At 44.8% G+C, this 18,698-nt stretch overlaps 1 protein-coding gene across 2 annotated transcripts in view; it reads right to left on the bottom strand.

The window, feature by feature from the left end:
- Positions 1–15,985, bottom strand: part of LOC138980428 (replication factor C subunit 1-like) — a 69,032-nt gene extending 53,047 nt beyond the window's left edge. For both annotated transcript variants that reach the window (XM_070353310.1, XM_070353309.1), the window contains exons 1-7: positions 15,867–15,985; positions 14,794–15,453; positions 12,294–12,348; positions 10,717–10,794; positions 8,897–9,087; positions 8,050–8,133; positions 6,346–6,391 (exon numbers count right to left, since the gene is read on the bottom strand). In XM_070353310.1, coding sequence (XP_070209411.1) covers positions 6,346–6,391; positions 8,050–8,133; positions 8,897–9,087; positions 10,717–10,794; positions 12,294–12,348; positions 14,794–15,453; positions 15,867–15,869 — 1,117 coding nt within the window. In that variant the 5' untranslated portion in view covers positions 15,870–15,985. The remainder of the gene's footprint in view (positions 1–6,345; positions 6,392–8,049; positions 8,134–8,896; positions 9,088–10,716; positions 10,795–12,293; positions 12,349–14,793; positions 15,454–15,866) is intronic.
- Between the last annotated feature and the right edge of the window lie 2,713 nt (positions 15,986–18,698).

Genomic DNA, 18,698 nt, shown 5'->3' on the forward strand with positions numbered 1-18,698 from the left:
TCTGCGGGAGAGAGTGGGGGACCGCGAACCTCCCTGCTTGTTCACGTAGGCAGCCACTGTCGTATTGTCCGTGAACAGACGCACGCGCTTGGCTGCCAGGGAAGGGAGGAACGCGACCAGAGCAAGAAACACGGCCTCCAACTCTAGCGAGTTGATGTGCCATGTGCTCTGTTCCGCAGACCACAGTCCGGAGGCCGTGAGCCGGTCCGTGTGAGCCCCCCACCCCAGCAAGGACGCGTCTGTGAACAGGTCCATGTTGGGAGGGGGGGAAACAATGGGAACCCCCCTGCATACCCATCCCGAGTCCAGCCACGGGAGGGTTGCAGCCTGGAACCAATCCCCAAGGGGAACCAGAGTGTTCCAATCCACACAAGGAGAGTCCACCAACGGCTTCAGCGCGTGCTGAAGCGGGCGTTTGTGAGCTCTCCCTAGTGGAACCAGCAGGGCCATGGACTCCATCTGCCCCAGGATGGAGGCCAAAGTCCGAAGGGAAGCTCTCAGGAGAAGCGAAGTAGAGCGGATGAGAGCCTGGAGCTTGTCCACCCGCTTCTGCGAAGGCTGGACAGTCCAGGTGACCGTATTGAACGTCATCCCCAGGTAAGTGAATGACTGAGACGGCGCGAGCTCTGACTTCGTCTGGTTGACCGAGAATCCCAGCAAGCTGGCCTCTCGGAGAACCAAGAGAGTGTGCTGCCTGCAGAGAGCCTCGCTCTGGCCCATGATGAGCCAGTCGTCGAGGTATGCTCGCAGCCGCACCCCCTGTGACCTCACCAGCGCGCAAAGCTGCCTCACCACCATGGTAAAGATCCATGGGGCAAGGGACAGCCCAAAAGGCAGTGCGCGGAACTGGTAGACTTGACTGGCCCACCGGAAACGGAGCCATTTCCGGTCGGCGGGATGCACCAGAATATGGAAGTACGCATCCGTCAAGTCGATCGAGGTCACCCAGTCTCCTGGGCGGAGAGCGTCCCGAACCGAGGCAGGAGTCTCCATCTTGAATCGAATCGTTCTCAAAAACTTGTTGAGAAACGAAAGATCCAAGACAGGACGCCAAGCTCCCGAAGCTTTGGGGACCGCGAAAAGCCGTCCATAAAACCCCGGGGAGCTGTGGTCCGAGACCGCTTCCACCGCGCCCTTCTCTATCAGTGAGGCAACCTCCGACTGGAGGACGGCCCTTGCCTCCTGTGAGAAGGGGGGCTTGATGGCTGGAGGACACCTGGTAAGAGGGGCCTTGTCCCCCAGCCAAAGCAAGCGGAATCCCGACTTCACAACACCCACTAACCATCGGCTGCGTATGGCGGCCAGCCAATGTGGGAGTGCCCGAGCAAGGCCCCCCGCCATCACCAAGGTGGAGGGCGGGGGGGGCGTGAAGCCGGGAACGCTTCATTGGGGGTGGGGCTTTCCACTGGAAGCGCCCCTACCCCGCCTCGAAAAAGATCTCTTGCCCGACCCGCGGGAAGGGGCAATAGATCTTTTCCGGGAAGCAGGATGTGCCTGAGCAGAGGTCTTAGCCTGTTTGTGCTGAGCCTGCTGAGGAGCAGCCTGCTTGGGCTGCTTCAGGGACTGAAGCGCAAAGGAAGAGAACTGCTGTTCTCTGTTGGTGTCGATCTCCTGCTTCCTGGCATCAGCGGCCAGGTTGCCGAAGAGAGCACCATCCACCAAGGGCGACGATCTGAGAGTGTTTCTCGTCGACTCCTCAGAGAACTGGGAGTGGGTGAGAAACAAGTCCCTTCTGCACGAGACAAAATGTACGTACTGCAGAGAGGACAATCTCATTTGTTCCTCGTTCACCCTTGCCAGCGTGGAGAGGAGTGTGGATACGTCCTCCGAATCTTGCTCCTTACTCAAGGTAAAGGGAGCCAAAGATTCTGTAAGAGCACGTGAAAGAGCCCGCAGGATAGTCTCCGAAATGGAACTGAGTTCCAGGAGCTGCCTTCCCACCTCCTCAGAGGACAGGAGAGACTGCTCCGAAAGAGGGAGAACGGAATCCTTCTTCAAAGGCTTCGTCAAAAGAGGTAGCAATGCCGGCGTGACCGGAAGCGGCGCACGCGGCAGAGCAAAGGACGAAAGAAGGTTCCGTGAAGCCTTAGGCCAAGGCAACTTCCTTTGAGCCGCCAAGGGCACGAAGAAGTCTGCCTGTGTTGCAGCAGCCAGATAAGGCAAAGCATGTTCCGGAGCTGTGCCATACGGCACCAGAAGCGGAACTGCTGCTGGAGGCAACCCGCTGCCGGCAGGAGCGGGCTTGGCGAACAAACGAGAAAGCTGGAAAGCCACTGACGGTGATTCTTCAAACCGGAAGTAGCTGTCCTCCTCCTTCGCCCACCGGAAGTCTGCCATCGCCGACGGACCCGACGCCGAAGGCGTGGTCGAAGACGAAGCCCCTTCCGGGAAATATCGCGAAGTGACTTCCGCGGCCGCTTCAAGCGCTACCCTGAAGCTGGCCGGAGCCGCCGAAGGCAGCTGCTCCTCGTCCACAGACCCAAGGTCCGAAACGCCACATGACGGGGATGGCTCATAGCCCAAGGAACCCGACAAATGACGCTGCGAGGACAGGCCGGAAGCCAAACGCCCCTCCTGTTGGTCATCGACGAAACTCACACCCTGGCTAAGAGGAGGGTGAGAAACGCCAGCAACCGAAGGCAGCTGAAGGGAGGAGCTAGCAGACACCACCGGAGTGTGTGGCTGCTGCTGATCCAACAGAGGCAGAAAGCCCGAATGCCCAGGAGAACGACCGAATTCGAAATCCGCCGGCATCCCAACGGACGCGGCGAGAACCGAACCGGAAGAACCGGGAGGAGCCGGAAGAGCAGACGCAACGGCATAGCTATGCCATGGCTGTGGAGTCTGCCAGCTACAACCCGGAAGCCCTAGGCCGGAACCGGAAGTGACAGAGGACTGTGCACGACCAGCTGGACCCACACTTCCCGCCCAGGCAGGAAGGGCAGCTGCCGGAAACGGCTGCTGAAACTGGGCAAAGCTCGAACCGGAAGGGACCATGGTCTGTCCGCATACCAGTGAACCAACACTTCCGGCCGGAACCGGAAGAGAAGCTGCCGTAAACGACTGCTTACGTAGTTCGTGGCTCGAACCGGATGGGACCATGGTCTGTCCGCTTTCCAGTGAACCACTACTTCCGGCCGGAGCCGGAAGGGAAGCTGCCGTGAACGACTGCTTACGTAATTCGTAGCTCAAACCGGCAGGGACCATGGTCTGTCCGCTGTCCAGTGAACCACTACTTCCAGGAACTGGAAGTGCAGCTGCCGCGGACGGCTGCTGCGAGCACATACCTTGCGACGACCTTGTCCCAAAAGGGACCTGCGCAGGTGCACTCCCGCAAGCGGAAGCCACCGAGCGCCGGCCGAGAAGAGAAACGCCTCCCTGCTCACGGCCTCCAGCACCAACGCCGCCGGAAACAGCAGGAACAAAGGAAGCCAACGACCGAGGGTCGCACACCCCCGGGAGGGAGGCAGAGCTGGAAACAGGGTCCGTCCGCGCCATCTCTGAACGCACGAGCGTCCGAATTTCTGGAAGCAAAGAGGACAAAATGCTAGCCACAAGAGTGCCAGCCTCCGGCACAGGTACCGGGGTCAAAACGGACGTGGTAGTAGAAACGCCCGCCGCCCGCGAGCCAGACGAAGTCTCCTCCGGCGCCGAAATGGGCACCGAAAAAACGAAGTTAGTCTTCGGGTCAGAAACGTGAACCGTGGGGTTCCTAGCCGAAGAAGTAGAAGCCGAGGACTTAGGTTTGCCAGGGCCTTTGCCCTTACTCTCGGCCTTAGCCGCTCTCTTTTTCTCACTATCCGACATGCTGTCGCGCAAGAAAAACAGACTACTGAAAATACACAAGTCTCTAGGACGCAAAATTTCAGCAGAATAAACTAGCACAAAGTACAAGTTACAAGGAGGTAATAGTGCTACTGGTCAACGCTAAAAGTCCGAGCACGGACCCAAACTAACCAGCGAAAAACACCACGTGTAAGCGAAAAATGGCGACCAAAATGGCGGCCACAGCAACAAACTACCGAGTAAAATTCACAAGTCCGCGGACGAGAAAATTCTCAGCAGAATGGCAATGCAAACAACAACAAAATGAAACGATCTCACCGCTAGAAACAGCAATGAGCAGACGGGGAGCCAAGGCCGGTGGGTGTCAAGCAGACAGCAAACAACAGCCTAGGAGCGAAATCAGCACGACCTGTCTCTCTGGCTGAAAGATGTCGAATGAGGGTGTCTCGTACTGGGTACGAGATCTGTGGCGTGACACGCTACGGGAGGCAACCCAGGGTAGCAAGCTTGCTACTTTTTCAGCTTGGGTTGCTTCCCTTAGACTATAGACGGGATAGCGTTTCAGTGTACCTAGCATCTCGACTGCGTCAATGCTAAATATGTGACTCGGAGTAAGAATATGTAATTTAATAGCAATTTATACGTTTTTGCAACGCATGAATGGTAATTCAAGCGTAGAATGATATAAAATTATCAATTTTTTTATCGTTGAGAACACTGGTGAAGTGGCCTAGTGGTTAAGACATCGGCCCCGACATTTCGAGGCCCCGAGGCCTTGAGTTCGAATCCCTGCCAAGTCATCTATTTTTTCTGCTCGATCCTTCTCGACAAATATGCTCAGCTCTGAGAGAGCAAACCGGATGTTAGGCCAAAAAAAAAATAAGTGTGGTTACGGTAACATAGCCAAACAAGAAGAGCAAACGCTCGATCGAGTCACTTTCGCAGTTCTGAATATTATATGAGGCATCAGATGGACAGGAAGAAATTGCTATTCACAACACAATACAGATGTAAATAATTTGATGTAAAGAATAATCCTATAAAGTTTGAATCAAATCCGATGAATAGTTTCAGAGATATGATATTTCAATTTTTTTCCTTCAAGACATACCTGTGACCTTGAAAAAGGTCAAAGGTCACCAAAGCAGACGTCAAAGTGTAGAGGTCACTGGGAGTCACGTTCACATAAAATTTGAGCCCGGTCACTTTTATAGTTTCCGAGAAAAGCCCAACGTTAAGTTGTGTGTTGCCGAACAGAAAAGGCTAGTTATCTCCCTTGTTTTTCTGATAACGTTCGTAAAAGGCTACAGATGTAAATACTTTGATGTAAAGAATAATCCTACAAAGTTTCAATCACATCCGATGAACTTTGTCAAAGATATAAAATGTCTAATTTTTCCTTTGACGCTGACCTGTGACCTTGAAAAAGGTCAAAGGTCAACGAAACCATCGTTAAAGTGTAGAGGTCATTGGAGGTCACGACTAAACAAAATATGAGCCGGATCGCTTTGATAGTTTCCGAGAAAAGTCCAACGTTAAGGTGGTGTCTACGGACGGCCGGCCGGCTGGCCGGCCGGCGGCCGGCCGGCCGGCCGGACAGACTAACACTGACCGATTACATAGAGTCACTTTTTCTCAAGTGACTCAAAAAAATAGGGTAGGTAGGTAGGCAATCACTTTTTTTTTTTTTAACTTTTTTTTCTAATGTGTACAAATTAAACCTACTTGACAGGGAAATAAGTGTGCGACTCGGGCGCTTTCGCTTTCATTGCGTTTTTTGCACTCGTGGTTTTTTTTTTTTGTTTTTTTTTTTTTTGTTTTGACAAATGTAATAAAAAGTTAAAGGATCGGCCCCTAAAATTAGGGTAGGTCGGATTACCGTAACCACACCTATTTTTTTTTTAGGCCTTACCACTGCAAAATTCAAGTGTTGACTGAAGCTCTCAAGGTCATACACGCCGTATTAGATGGGGTTTCGGGTAGCGTTTGCTGTACAGAATTCTGTACATGATTTTATCCCTATTTTTGAACCTCGTAGCCCCGGAAAGTCATAAATAGACCACAGCTGGGAGATCGAAAAAATATCCACTCTTAACCCACAAGGCGGCAGCGACCGGGATTCAAACTCACGACCTCCCGATTAGAAGGCCGACGTCTTACCACCACGCCACTGCGCCCTTCATAACAACAATAACAATGAACACTTATTAATAACCCCCTGGGTCCCTTCTTTCTGCTTATTTCTTTTATTTAATCAGTCATATCGGGCAATATCAATTATAATTTACTGTTGCAACTACTATCAAAATGTATGCCAACGCAAATTGGAACACTTACTCATGCACATGGTGGGAATCTTAAACTTGAAAAATGATGACAACCAGTCAGGGCAAACACACTAACAATGAGATACACCTACCATACTTAACATCAGTAAATAATTAGTATTCAGCCTGCTTTTATTTAAACTCAAAGATGAGTTTATTTTTTCAAAAGAAATACTATTCAGTGGAGCGAGAACAGAAATCACGCAGTTTAGCTATGAATCATGTTTCTCACCCTCTTCTTTCACCGTTTCTTTCACCGGTGAAGAATCTGTCCTGGACTGCAAAACACACACACAATAATACAAAATATGTTTTGTTGCTTGAATGTAAAGTACTTGGGCATATTTGCATAGCTTTGTGCTCTACTGACCGATAAATGTGTGTGTCACTTTCTTCCTCACAAACATAACACACACTCTCCCTCCATCCTCTCACACTTTTGATATTTGTACAGCAAAACCAATACTCAAAAACAACTTTATCTCTGTGCCCATTATATAATGGAAAACAAATTCACAATGTCATGTTTTAATTGTTGTCCGATGTTTCTTGTCTATCATTTCCCTCGAGATATTTTTTCTTTTTTTCTTCGTTCATGGGCTTAGACTCCCACGTTCACTCATGTTTTTAGCACGAGTGGATTTTTACGTGCATGACCGTTTTTAGCCCTGCCATTCAGGCAGCCATACGCCGCTTTCGGAGGAGGCATGCTGGGTATTTTCGTGTTTCTATAACCCACCGAACTCTGACATGGATTACAGGATCTTTTCCGTGCGCACTTGATCTTGTGCTTGCGTGTACACATGAAGGGGGTTAAGTCACTAGCAGGTCTGCACATAAGTTGACCTGGGAGATCGGAAAAATCTCCACTCTTAACCCATCAGGCGGCAGCGACCGGGATTCGAACTCCCGATTAGGAGGCCGACGTCTTACCACCACGCCACTGCGCCCGTCAGAATGATTTTTGTTGTTGTTGACAGCTGGAAAAAGTTTTATGGTTTACAGCATAAAAATAGGGTCAACCAGATCACCACAACAAGGATCTTCTTCCTACACCAAAACTTCTGCTTCTGCATACATGGGCTCTGATTCCCACTGCACAAGTATTTGGGTTTTTTGAAATGTAATGTCCATTTTTAAACCCCGTTATTTAGGCAGCCAATTTTTGGGAATGCATGCTGGGTATCTTTGCGCTTCTATAGCCCACTGAACTCTGACATGGAGTATAGGATCTTTTCTGTGTGTACTTGGTCTTGTGTTTGCGTGTACACACAAAGGGGAATAAGGCACTAGCAGGTCTGCACAAGAGTTGACCTGGGAGATTGGAAAAAATCTCCACCTTTAACTCACCAAGTGCAGCAGGGCGGGGATGTAGCTCAGTCGGTAGGGCGCTGGATTTGTATCCCGTTGGCCGCTGTCAGCGTGAGTTTGTCCCCACGTTCGGCGAGAGATTTATTTCTCAGAGTCAACTTTGTGTGCAGACTCTCCTCGGTGTCCGAACACCCCCGTGTGTACACGCAAGCACAAGACCAAGTGCGCACGAAAAAGATCCTGTAATCCATGTCAGAGTTTGGTGGGTTATAGAAACACGAAAATACCCAGCATGCTTCCTCCGAAAGCGGCGTATGGCTGCCTAAATGGCGGGGTAAAAACGGCCATACACGTAAAAGCCGTGGGAGTTTCAGCCCATGAACGAACAAACAAACAAACCAAGTGCAGCAGGGATTCAAACACTCAACTTGCCGCACGGGAGGCAGGCGTCTCATCCACTAGGCCACCACGCTCGTCCTTAACACCTCAACAAGAAGCAAAGCCACGCTCGTCCTTAACACCTCAACAAGAAGCAAAGCCACGCTCGTCCTTAACACCTCAACAAGAAGCAAAGCCACGCTCGTCCTTAACACCTCAACAAGAAGCAAAGCCACCAGAGATGTACCTTCTTGGCATGCTGTTTATCCAGCTGTTCCAAGGTCTTGCTGAAGTCATCGTCATCATGGAACTCGGGGTCCACCGTCTCCGCCTTCAAAGAAAAAATACCTTAGTCACAAACTGAAACAGACTATGCCATGGACGTGTGATTTTAATCTAACTTTTCCTCACATCAATTCAAGTACATGGTCAGTAGGGGGGAAAACTCTGATGACAGGCAGGAAAGTATCTGTTTCTCCTCAACTGGCAAATGACATCTTTTCACACACATTTCAAAGTAACCTTACCCAGACCTGCTTACCCACACTTTGACTTTGGTGTACTTTTCACCGAGATTCAGCGTATTTTCAAAATATTGAGAGTATTTTGCAACTCACAAGAAACGTTCATGAGCTATTGCTTCAAGGGCAGCAATAACATTGTTTTCAGAAGTGGAACTTTTAGGCGTTACTGCTTTTCGCTTCGACATTTCCGTCAACATGCTGGACTCAACGACAACAATGGCGGCAGATAAAATCTTGTCATATCACGTCTCACATGATTACATTGACCATTCGTCAAAGATGGATTTTATCCACTGGGCTATCGCGAGAATAGGTTTGGCAACCTACTTTCAATTTCTTCTTCTTCCATTAAGTGATGACGATCAAACTTGATTTTTTTTAAGGTATTTTTTTCTCTCCAAAGGTATTGGTCGTATCCTTGGCAACTTTGCGTACAAAATACGGCGAAACCATATGGATAAACAGGTGTGCTTACCAGTCATTTTCCACACAAAAATCTTTAAACAACATATACACACATGAAACAACATGCAGAAACCAAGACAGAGAAATGTGTTTCCTTACACCCACCACTTTTCTCTTGCTGACTGCAGTGGTTCTTTCAGTCCTCTGAACCGTTCCCCCACCAAAGAAATCCACAGCGCTCACACACTTCTTCTTCTCCCGCGGCTCTTTCTTTGGCTCTGGCTCCTTGCTCGCTGCTGGTGCATTGTGGATGACAAAGGCGTCCAAACTTCCCTTCTTGGGTGTCTTGTCCTCATCTGCGTAACGTGTGAAAGTCAAATGTGTAGAAGTATTAGAATACAGATCTGCGATGGCCTTTATACAAACTCATAAATCCCAAACCAGATAGACTGCTTACCTTAAAAAATTCAGAATAAAATAACAAGGTATGTTATTGGAACATTTAATTTATGACAAAACAAAACATTACATAATTTACTAATTGATTTACTGTACTTTTAATAGGTGTGCTTGGCTAGAGTGAATGGAGTGATAACTGTGTCAAAACGAATTCCCAAACTTGGGCAATACATTTTCTATATTCTGTATTCCGTATGCTTTGACCCAGTGGTCTTTGAAGTGGAGACAGACAACCATCTGTATCAACGGACAACCATCTGTATCAACGGACAACCATCTGTATCAACGGACAACCATCTGTATCAACGGACAACCATCTGTATCATGTCTTTGTGTTTTGAGTTTGTACAAACTCATAGATCGAAGTGCAGGATTTGAGCCTTGGAAGGGGCGGGGATGTAGCTCAGTCGGTAGCGCGCTGGATTTGTATCCAGTTGGCCGCTGTCAGCGTGAGTTTGTCCCCACGTTCGGCGAGAGATTTATTTCTCAGAGTCAACTTTGTGTGCAGACTCTCCTCGGTGTCCGAACACCCCCGTGTGTACACGCAAGCACAAGACCAAGTGCGCACGAAAAAGATCCTGTAATCCATGTCAGAGTTCGGTGGGTTATAGAAACACGAAAATACCCAGCATGCTTCCTCCGAAAGCGGCGTATGGCTGCCTAAATGGCGGGGTAAAAACGGTCATACACGTAAAAGCCGTGGGAGTTTCAGCCCATGAACGAACAAACAAACAAACAAACAAGCATTGGAAAAATATATATTTTGGGTCATTTGAGCCCCTCAACCAAATTCTGATGGAGCATAGTATTTTAATAGTAATAATTAGTATTATAATTAGTGGAAGGCGCAAAGCATTATTTGTTCAATTATTTGTTTTTGTATTCACATTTGTGACCCTCCACCACGGAATGAGTTGCATGTCACCTTTGTATGATTTTTATATTTTTACATTTTCTTAAAGAGTTGATTATGCTCTATCCAGTGGTATAAACCGTTTCAGAAAAGAGCGAACACTTTTCGAATTATAAGCCTGTGACTAAGGTGACCCTCACAGTGATACCTGCCACCGCGGATGTATATTAGGCCTAGCGCAGAACCGCGCGAGGTGACATCCGACTCATTCCGTGGTGGAGGGTCACATTTGTACTTTCATTTGTTTACTCTTTACTACTTAGAAAACAATGTTGGCTGCTTGATTTAATCTCTCTCTCACTCACTCCACTCCTTTTAGAGGTAAATTTCTGCACTTTATTCATTCAAGTACTTTGCACAACAAAATATGTTTCCTCTCTTAGTCTTACTGCTCACATCATCGTTTCTAATGTAAAGTAAAGTACCTTGCGGCACTGCAACTGAGAAACCATAGGTCGTAAACTTTAACACGAGCCTCTCATTGCCCGCGATGTATTGCGCAATGCCACAAGGAGCTAACTACTAACTTGACTAAGTAACAGTTTATCACAAGTGGCTTAATCTTTTTATTATCCTCGAAAGAAGTAAGGTCACAATATCACTAAGCACAAACCTGAATCATCCACAACGACAGCCTCTTTCTTCCCTTTTCTTCCTTTCTTCTTGGGTATTGGGTCCTCGGCATCGGAATCTGTAAAGAACAACTGTTCTGTCACTCATCCATAACCAGATGGACTGCTTTCGTTTCAAAATTCAGATTTAAAAAAAAAACAATAGTAGGTTTGTTTGTTTGTTTGCTTAACGCCCAGCCAACCACGAAGGGCCATATCAGGGCGGTGCTGTTTTGACATTTAACGTGCGCCACACACAAGACAGAAGTCGCAGCACAGGCTTCGTGTCTCACCCAGTCACATTATTCTGACACCGGACCAACCAGTCCTAGCACTAACCCCATAATGCCAGACGCCAGGCGGAGCAGCCACTAGATTGCCAATTTTAAAGTCTTAGGTATGACCCGGCCGGGGTTCGAACCCACGACCTCCCGATCACGGGGCGGACGCCTTACCACTAGGCCAACCATGCCGGTTCCAATAGTAGGTTATTATTAGAACGTTTAGTTTATGACAAAACAAAACGTTACATTTACCATTCACCTACCAAATTGTCTCTTGAGTAGACAGACAAACTCTTTTATGACACAGATGATGAACCCATCTCAAAATTGTCCCCGAAACTTGCTTGTCTGTTTCGTAAGTGTTTGCCCGCTTGTCTACTTCAAAGACCACTGGGTCAATCAATCAATCAATCAATCAATCAATCAATCAATCAATCAATCAATCAATCAATCAATCAATCAATCAATCAATCAATAGGAAGCTTATATAGCGCGTATTCCGTGGGTACAGTTCTAAGCACTTGTCGAAGAGTTGTCAACACAGGACTAACAAAGAAACTAACATCTACAGACGAACACGAACCCTATCACACACTAGCAAACCCTGATAAACATACAACAAACAACTGTTTAACAACAATGTACACATCAATAGCTAGGGTCGACGTACGGTAAATGTAAAGTTGTGTTCTGTTCTGTCACAAGACCAAACACAATCACAGTCACCTTATCCCGTAACAATGAACATACACTAGGAAGATTGCTTTCTGAAAGTCACACTGGACACCACATTCCTCTGTGCACTTCAAGTTCAACATTGGGCAAAAAAAAAAAATTGTCTGTTTCTGGTAACATGGCTAAAAAAAATAGGGTCGGTAGGTAGGGATTTTTTTAATTTTTTAATTTTTTACCCCAAATGTAGACCAATAAAACTAACTTTAAAAATCGCACAAAGAGACTGGATTCACTATACATAGAGACAAGACACTCAACACATTTACAAATCGTCAGCGGACTTTTGTTTTCACACGTTTTTGTTGTTCATTTTCTCACCCTGTCCTTTACCACCAAAAAGAAAAAAAAATGTTTGAGTTTGGAAAAAAAAGTTTAGGGTCGGCGCCGAAATTTAGGGTCGGTATATATAAATTGTACTCTTCAATTTCTTATTTCAACACAAAAATGTAAATTTAAGTATTTTGAAGACAGACATGCAGTCACATATTTTGACTTTGAGACAAAAACTTAGAATTAGACATGAATTATAGTAAATACAAATGTAGTGATTTTGAACGTACCAGAATCCATAAGCCTCTGTCCCTTTCTCTTTGATTGAGGCTCCTCATCTGATTCCTGTAAAAACATAAATCACTTTTTTTCAGTTAGCCCTATTTCTTTTCATAAAATGTAATAATGTTTATTCAAATTCTAATATAATTAATAATATTAATAATAATGGAAACTTATAGAGCGCTTGCCTAGAAGCTCTAAGCGCTTTACAATGACATTGCTATACACATGTACAAAACCAAAATACAGCATTAAGACACAAAAAGAACAGGAGTACAAAAGCAAATTCATCGTTTAAATCCATGTAGTCACAAACAAACACACGCGTCCACACGCACATACGCGTGCGCATACACACACACATGCTATCACCACACACATGCACAGATACACACAGACACGTTCACACACACACACACACACGCACACACACACACGCATACAGACAGACGCACACACATACATACAACACACACACACACACATGCACTCACACATGAATACTAATATACCTACACAATCTGCATACATGGCGTACACACAAAAAAGCCGCAGATATAATCACAAAACCAAGCTCGTGCTTATGCACATCCATTTATCTAACTAGATAAACCGATTTGTAGTTTGCACAAGGAAAAGAGAAAAAGTAGCAGCACACGATTTCCATTAACTACATGTACTACTTAAAGTTTATACAAATACAATTTATTTATTACAAACTCTAGATAAAGCAAACTAGATTGGCACTGATCATTTACATTTGTCGACAAGAGGGACACAAGAATTAAGATACAAAGGTTCACTTTTCCCTCTAAATCTAATGCTATATAAATTATAATGCTTTTCAAGTAGGTTTTCCTACTTTTTCTCTAAACCTATCCCTTATCCGGCTTTCTCGACCGATTTGCAGATCAGGTAGTGCAATATTTCTGAACCATCCCCTAGCTACCCGAGGATTCATAAATGGCATACTACTGAAGAACATTTGTGTAAACCTGTAAATCACTAAAATAAACATCACAAACAAGAACAGCCTAAAAACAGTGTGCTTGTTCAGAGCTCCCTCATCCCTTGACTGAAAGTTCATTTATACTAGTACTACAAAAAGTTATTCAAAATCAGATAGACTGCATTATGTTCCAAAAGATCAAAATGAATTAAAAAAATATTGCTCCAATAACTTTTTGTGTTGTTTTGTTTAATAACATTTTATTTTATTTCATTATTTGTAGCATAAGTGTTTGTCTGTTACATAAGTGTTTGTCTGTTACATAAGGCAAAAAAAAAAAAAATAGTCTGTTTACGGTAACCCGACCGACCCTATTTTTTTTCGCGCGACCCTAGACTTTTTTTTTGGCATTTACTAGGAGAAGAAAAGAAAAAAAAAATCTTGTTTTTTTTTGCAAAATAACGTAAATATATATAGTTTTTTTGGAGAAAAAAAAAAAAAAAAAAAAAATCCCGACCTACCGACCCTATTTTTTGGGCCTATGTTACCGTAAACAGACCTATTTTTTTTTTTTTGGCCTGAGTGTTTGTCTGTTACATTATAAGATGTTTGGTGGCTTGTTGACAGACCAGCTTTTTTGTTGGTCCAAGGGGACCATATCGTCTTTTGTTTCATCTTTATCGACCAAATAATGATAAAATATATATGAGACAAAAGGCGATATGCTCCCCGAGGACCAACAACAAAATGCTGGTCTGACGACAAGCCACCAAACATCGTTTTTGTCATCAGTTTGGTTGTGCAACAAAATGCACAATAACCCACAGGGAGACGAATTTTTAGAATCCAACTCTGGGCCACAAAGCATCGTCACAGGAGCTCGAGATAACACGTCAACCTAGTATGTGACATCAAACGTAGCTTGTTGACGCTTTTCTTACAGTCTGAAAATGTACAGAGCTGCGATCATACGTGTGAGTTCAGTAAGTGTTGAGCATATTTCTTTTCTTTTTAACTAATTTAAGTGTTTATGACTTTTCGCTGTGGATTTTGCGATTACAGAGATAAGTTGCAAATTGACCGTGAGTCGCCGCGGTAATTATCAACATTGATTGGGTCTTTGAGAGTGACTGCTTACAATCGTTGTCCTCGGAAACACAAATCCAAAGCCGCGATGGTTCCACACATCAATCAGCCTGATTGGCTTTTACTTTGACAATCCACGTTTCACCTCAAAGCTCAAACCCATTCACCATCTCGATTTATTGCATGGGGAACATGAGATTTATTTCCCAGGTGTTTGTGAATGAAAACTCGTGAAAATGATGACAATATAGAATGTAGGTATGATATTATAGAAGTGTTTGTCTGTCTGTCTACCTGAACAACCACTGGGTCGATGTACTGTAATAAATGTAACGTTTTGTTTTGTCAACAATTATTTAAAGTAAACGTTCCAATAATCTAAAATTCTTTCCAATAATCTAAAATTCTTTTTTTAATTATAAATTAAAGTTTAATTTTAAGCATATAATATATATATATAAGCTACAACCCACCTTTTTCTTGCGCTTTGAAGACTTAGAAGATTTCTTGTCCTCGCTTATGATCAGCTCTTCTTCAGAATCGCTGATGACCTGTGGCTGGCGTTTGCCTTTCCCCGTTCTCTTGATCTTGATTGGGCTCTCGTCGTCCCCGTCAGAATCACTGATCACCTGCTGCTTCTTGCTCCTAGTTTTACCACTACCCTTCTTATTTCTTTCCTCCTCGAATATCTCGCTATCAGAGTCTATGTCTTTGCTTGCTTTTTTGTCTTTTCCGTTTTTCTTCCGCTCTTTAGATTCGGACCGGTTCTGCTTGGCTGCACCATTGTCCTTTTTAGCTTGAACAGTTGCACTGCTTTCCTTCTTGTGTTGAGACGAGGAAGAGTGTTCCTTGCCTTTACTGTTCCCATTCACTTTTTTCTTGGTCGTTTCTTCTTCATCTGAGTCAGCAATTATTTCAAAATCTTCGTCTGATTGTTTGCTTTGCTTGCTCTTCTGCAAGAAAGCTGAGGGTGTGCTTTTCTGTTTGGATGCCTTCTCATGGCTCTTAGGAGTTTTCTGCTTTGTCGACTGGGTTTTAGGATTTGCTGATGGGGTCTTGGGTATTGCTGGTGCCGACTGCTTTGTGTCTGTTGGTTTCTTGGAAGTTGGAGGCCCAAAGAACTTTCGGATATCCTATAAACATAAAGGTTTACATGTAGAAACTGACAACCCAAACGTCAAGTTTTTGTGAAACTGAATGTTAGCAGAAAACACACAGGAACTTAATAATAATTGACAACTCTTGAGTTGTAATTTCAAGGTAGAGGGGAGTATGATTTTATAAATAAATATTTTAAAACATGTGAAGCACACTAGTACAGTGCATCCATACTCTCATGGAAACTTAAAATCAAAGTAATATGTATGCAATCCAAGTTACAACATACCAGAAACCTTCCACTTGTTTCAGTTTACATTACAATCACAAAGATGGAAGATCATCTATTGATCAACAAGAAACAGTTATTTTCAGTGACATGCTACTGCCAACAACTTTAAAACAATCAATCCAGCAGGAAAACAACTCTGCAGCGAACTGATCTTACCATTATTTGTAGTATGTCCAGTTGCCGGAAGTGCAACCCGCTCAAAACAAATGATATCAACTTCGTTTGTTAACCGAGGTACACATATTTTCGGCCACCATATTCGCGCCAAATCCGTCAATACGCATGCGCCTGACCCGGAAGAGATATTCCCCTGTCAAGGTCGATAGCAGACAACATTGTCATTGATCTGAACCGTGCCCTCTCTCTCTCTCTCTCTCCAGGGCCGGACTAGGCGAAGAGGGGGGGGGGGGGGGGGTTAGGTTGCCAGTGGTGGCCCAGGGGGATGTCCCCCCTGGCGGCAGGGGCGGATCAGTTCATTTTATGGGTGTTTTTTTTCAAAAGTATATTGTGAAGATATGGGTGTGAAGGCGCGAAGCGCCGAGCCGACGGCGCAAAGCGCCTAGCTTGCTAGGGGGGTCCGGGGGCATGCCCCCCCGGAAAATTTTGAAAAAAAGGATGCAAAATGGTGCAATCTGGTGCATTCTGAGGATGATCATTACCAGTTTCAGGCAGCAGATTTTGTCACTGATTAATACCCCAAAAATTGAAACTCAATGTAAAATAAAGAAATGCATGCCTCATTCAATATTTTTATTTTTTGGCTGGGGGGGGGGGGGGGTCCGGAAACCCTAGAACCCCCACCCCCCCCCCACCCCCTCGTTGTGGGGGTCAGGGGGCGAAGCCCCCTGAAGCTGATGGGTAGGTCATATTCTGAGATAGGAAAATGGTCGCTCCTTGCATGAAACGGCATAAAATAAGCAATAATAAAAAAAAAATTAAATAAGTAAGGTACATGTTTAGGCTAGGGGGGGGGTTGCGCAACCCCCATAACCCCCCCGGTAGTCCGGCCCTGACTCTCTCTCTCTCTCTCTCTCTCTCTCTCTCTCTCTCTCTCTCTCTCCCTCTCTCTCTCTCTCTCTCTCTTCACAGCCTCTTACTCGATTTTTAAAATGTTGTTTATGTTTGTTTGTTTTTGGGTGTTTTTTGGGGGGTCTTTTTTTCGATACTACTCCATTTTTCTCAGTCTAGAAATCAAGAAATTACCGCGGAAAGACGATAAGATTTAACTTGCTCAGTTTTGCGTCTCAAAGATTGCCAGTCTTATATTCTTCATGTAAATGTCGTGTGTATTCCTGAAAAATAAAATCTCAAACTGCTCATCTATGGCATATACCTATATTATAGGTCCCTGTAAATTTATAACTTTATGTTCTAACTTCAGTTTATTCATAAACATGTCAAGTTGAGCAGTTGTTTCCTTTACTTGTTTATTCTTTTGACATTTTAGTCCCTCTTTAGGGCCGGTGAAACACGAGAAAATTACTCCCACGAGATTTTTAATCCGGAGTAAACATTTCGTACGAAAAACTTACTCCCTTTACGAAAAAAGCACTCCCCCATTACACGAGAAAATTACTCCCCACTTAAAGACAGACAAGACAGGTGAGCCGTTCCGAGTAAACATTTCGTACAAAAATGTTACTCCCCTGACGAATAAATAACGAATAAATTACTTCACCCCAACACGAGCAATTTATAACTTCCCATGCCAGGTGTACGAAATTTTTACTGGCCCTTGTCCCCTGTTAGTCTTGGTGATGGAAGGCGTGGAAGGAGGGTAGCGCGACATTCGTGTGTATCCTTGGCGGATTATGACATTATTCAGTTATCCTGCAGAAAAACCAAAATGCTGGAGAAAAACTGTCTTTTCTGCAGCATTTCTGCATAATGTCATCTTTCGCCGAAGCAGCGTTTTTTTCTGCAGCAAAGCATTTTACTGCAGTAAAATTGAAATCAAGAATGCTGCAGTAAAACGGTGCTGTTGTTTTACTGCAGAAAACCTGTTTTTATTTTTTCTGCAGCATTTTGTACTGGCTCTTGGCGGATTATGACATTATTCAGTTATTCTGGAGAAAAACCGAAATGCTGGAGAAAAACTGTCTTTTCTGCAGCATTTCTGCATAATGTCATCTTCAGATGTAAAAAAAAAAGTAAATCCCACCTTACTCTATTACCCTCGTTAAATAAATAATTGTTCTTGTTCTTGTTCTCTCTCTGACTCAGTCACTCTCTCTCGAAATCACATGAAAATAGCCTGCACATATTAATTCGCACGCACCATATCAAAACAGTGGAGGCGAATTCAGTATTAGAGCTCACAGTCCTGTGTTATAGCTGCCTTGTTTTGTTTAGCGTGTGCTGACAAAACACTAGCCCCTGCTCGTCAAGCGTTAAACGGTTTGTCTTTCGCCGCTAGCCTGCAGGCGAGTTGGCGTTGTTTATCTCTGGTGGCCACTGTTTATAATTCAGAATCTCGGAACCGAGTCTCAGTAAAAACTCTTGGAGAAGTCTGCAAAGCGAAGACCAGAGCTTTTTTGCTATGTATGTGGGGGTTTTGCAGACGACATTTTGAAGCATACGCGTTGCCATGACTGCATCAAAATGTTGTATTAAAAACTTCGATAAAGTATCTCAGTTGCACATTTTAGCAAGGTCAACCATTATGCTAATTTAAAATCGCTTCAAGCACTTATTGATTAAAACCAAAACTGTGAAATATAATCTGCTAACACTTTCTTTTATCTATCTAGAGAGTATTGCCAGGATGGTCACGTGCTTCCGTCTTAAAATAAACGGGATTATGTATGCCACAGTATGGATGAACCGAGTTGCATTCACTGAAGTGGCCGTAACACAGGTTAAATAGCAATCTGTTTAGCAGAGCTCTGTAAAGCACACAATCTCCCCCCCCCCCTCCCCAGCCCCCCAAACAGATTAACAAAATAAAAGAAGATGATTTTAGAAACAGCAGCCGGAGAGAGGCCCGGG

Source organism: Littorina saxatilis, linkage group LG11 (genome assembly GCF_037325665.1).
Source record: "Littorina saxatilis isolate snail1 linkage group LG11, US_GU_Lsax_2.0, whole genome shotgun sequence".
NCBI lineage: Eukaryota > Metazoa > Mollusca > Gastropoda > Littorinimorpha > Littorinidae > Littorina > Littorina saxatilis.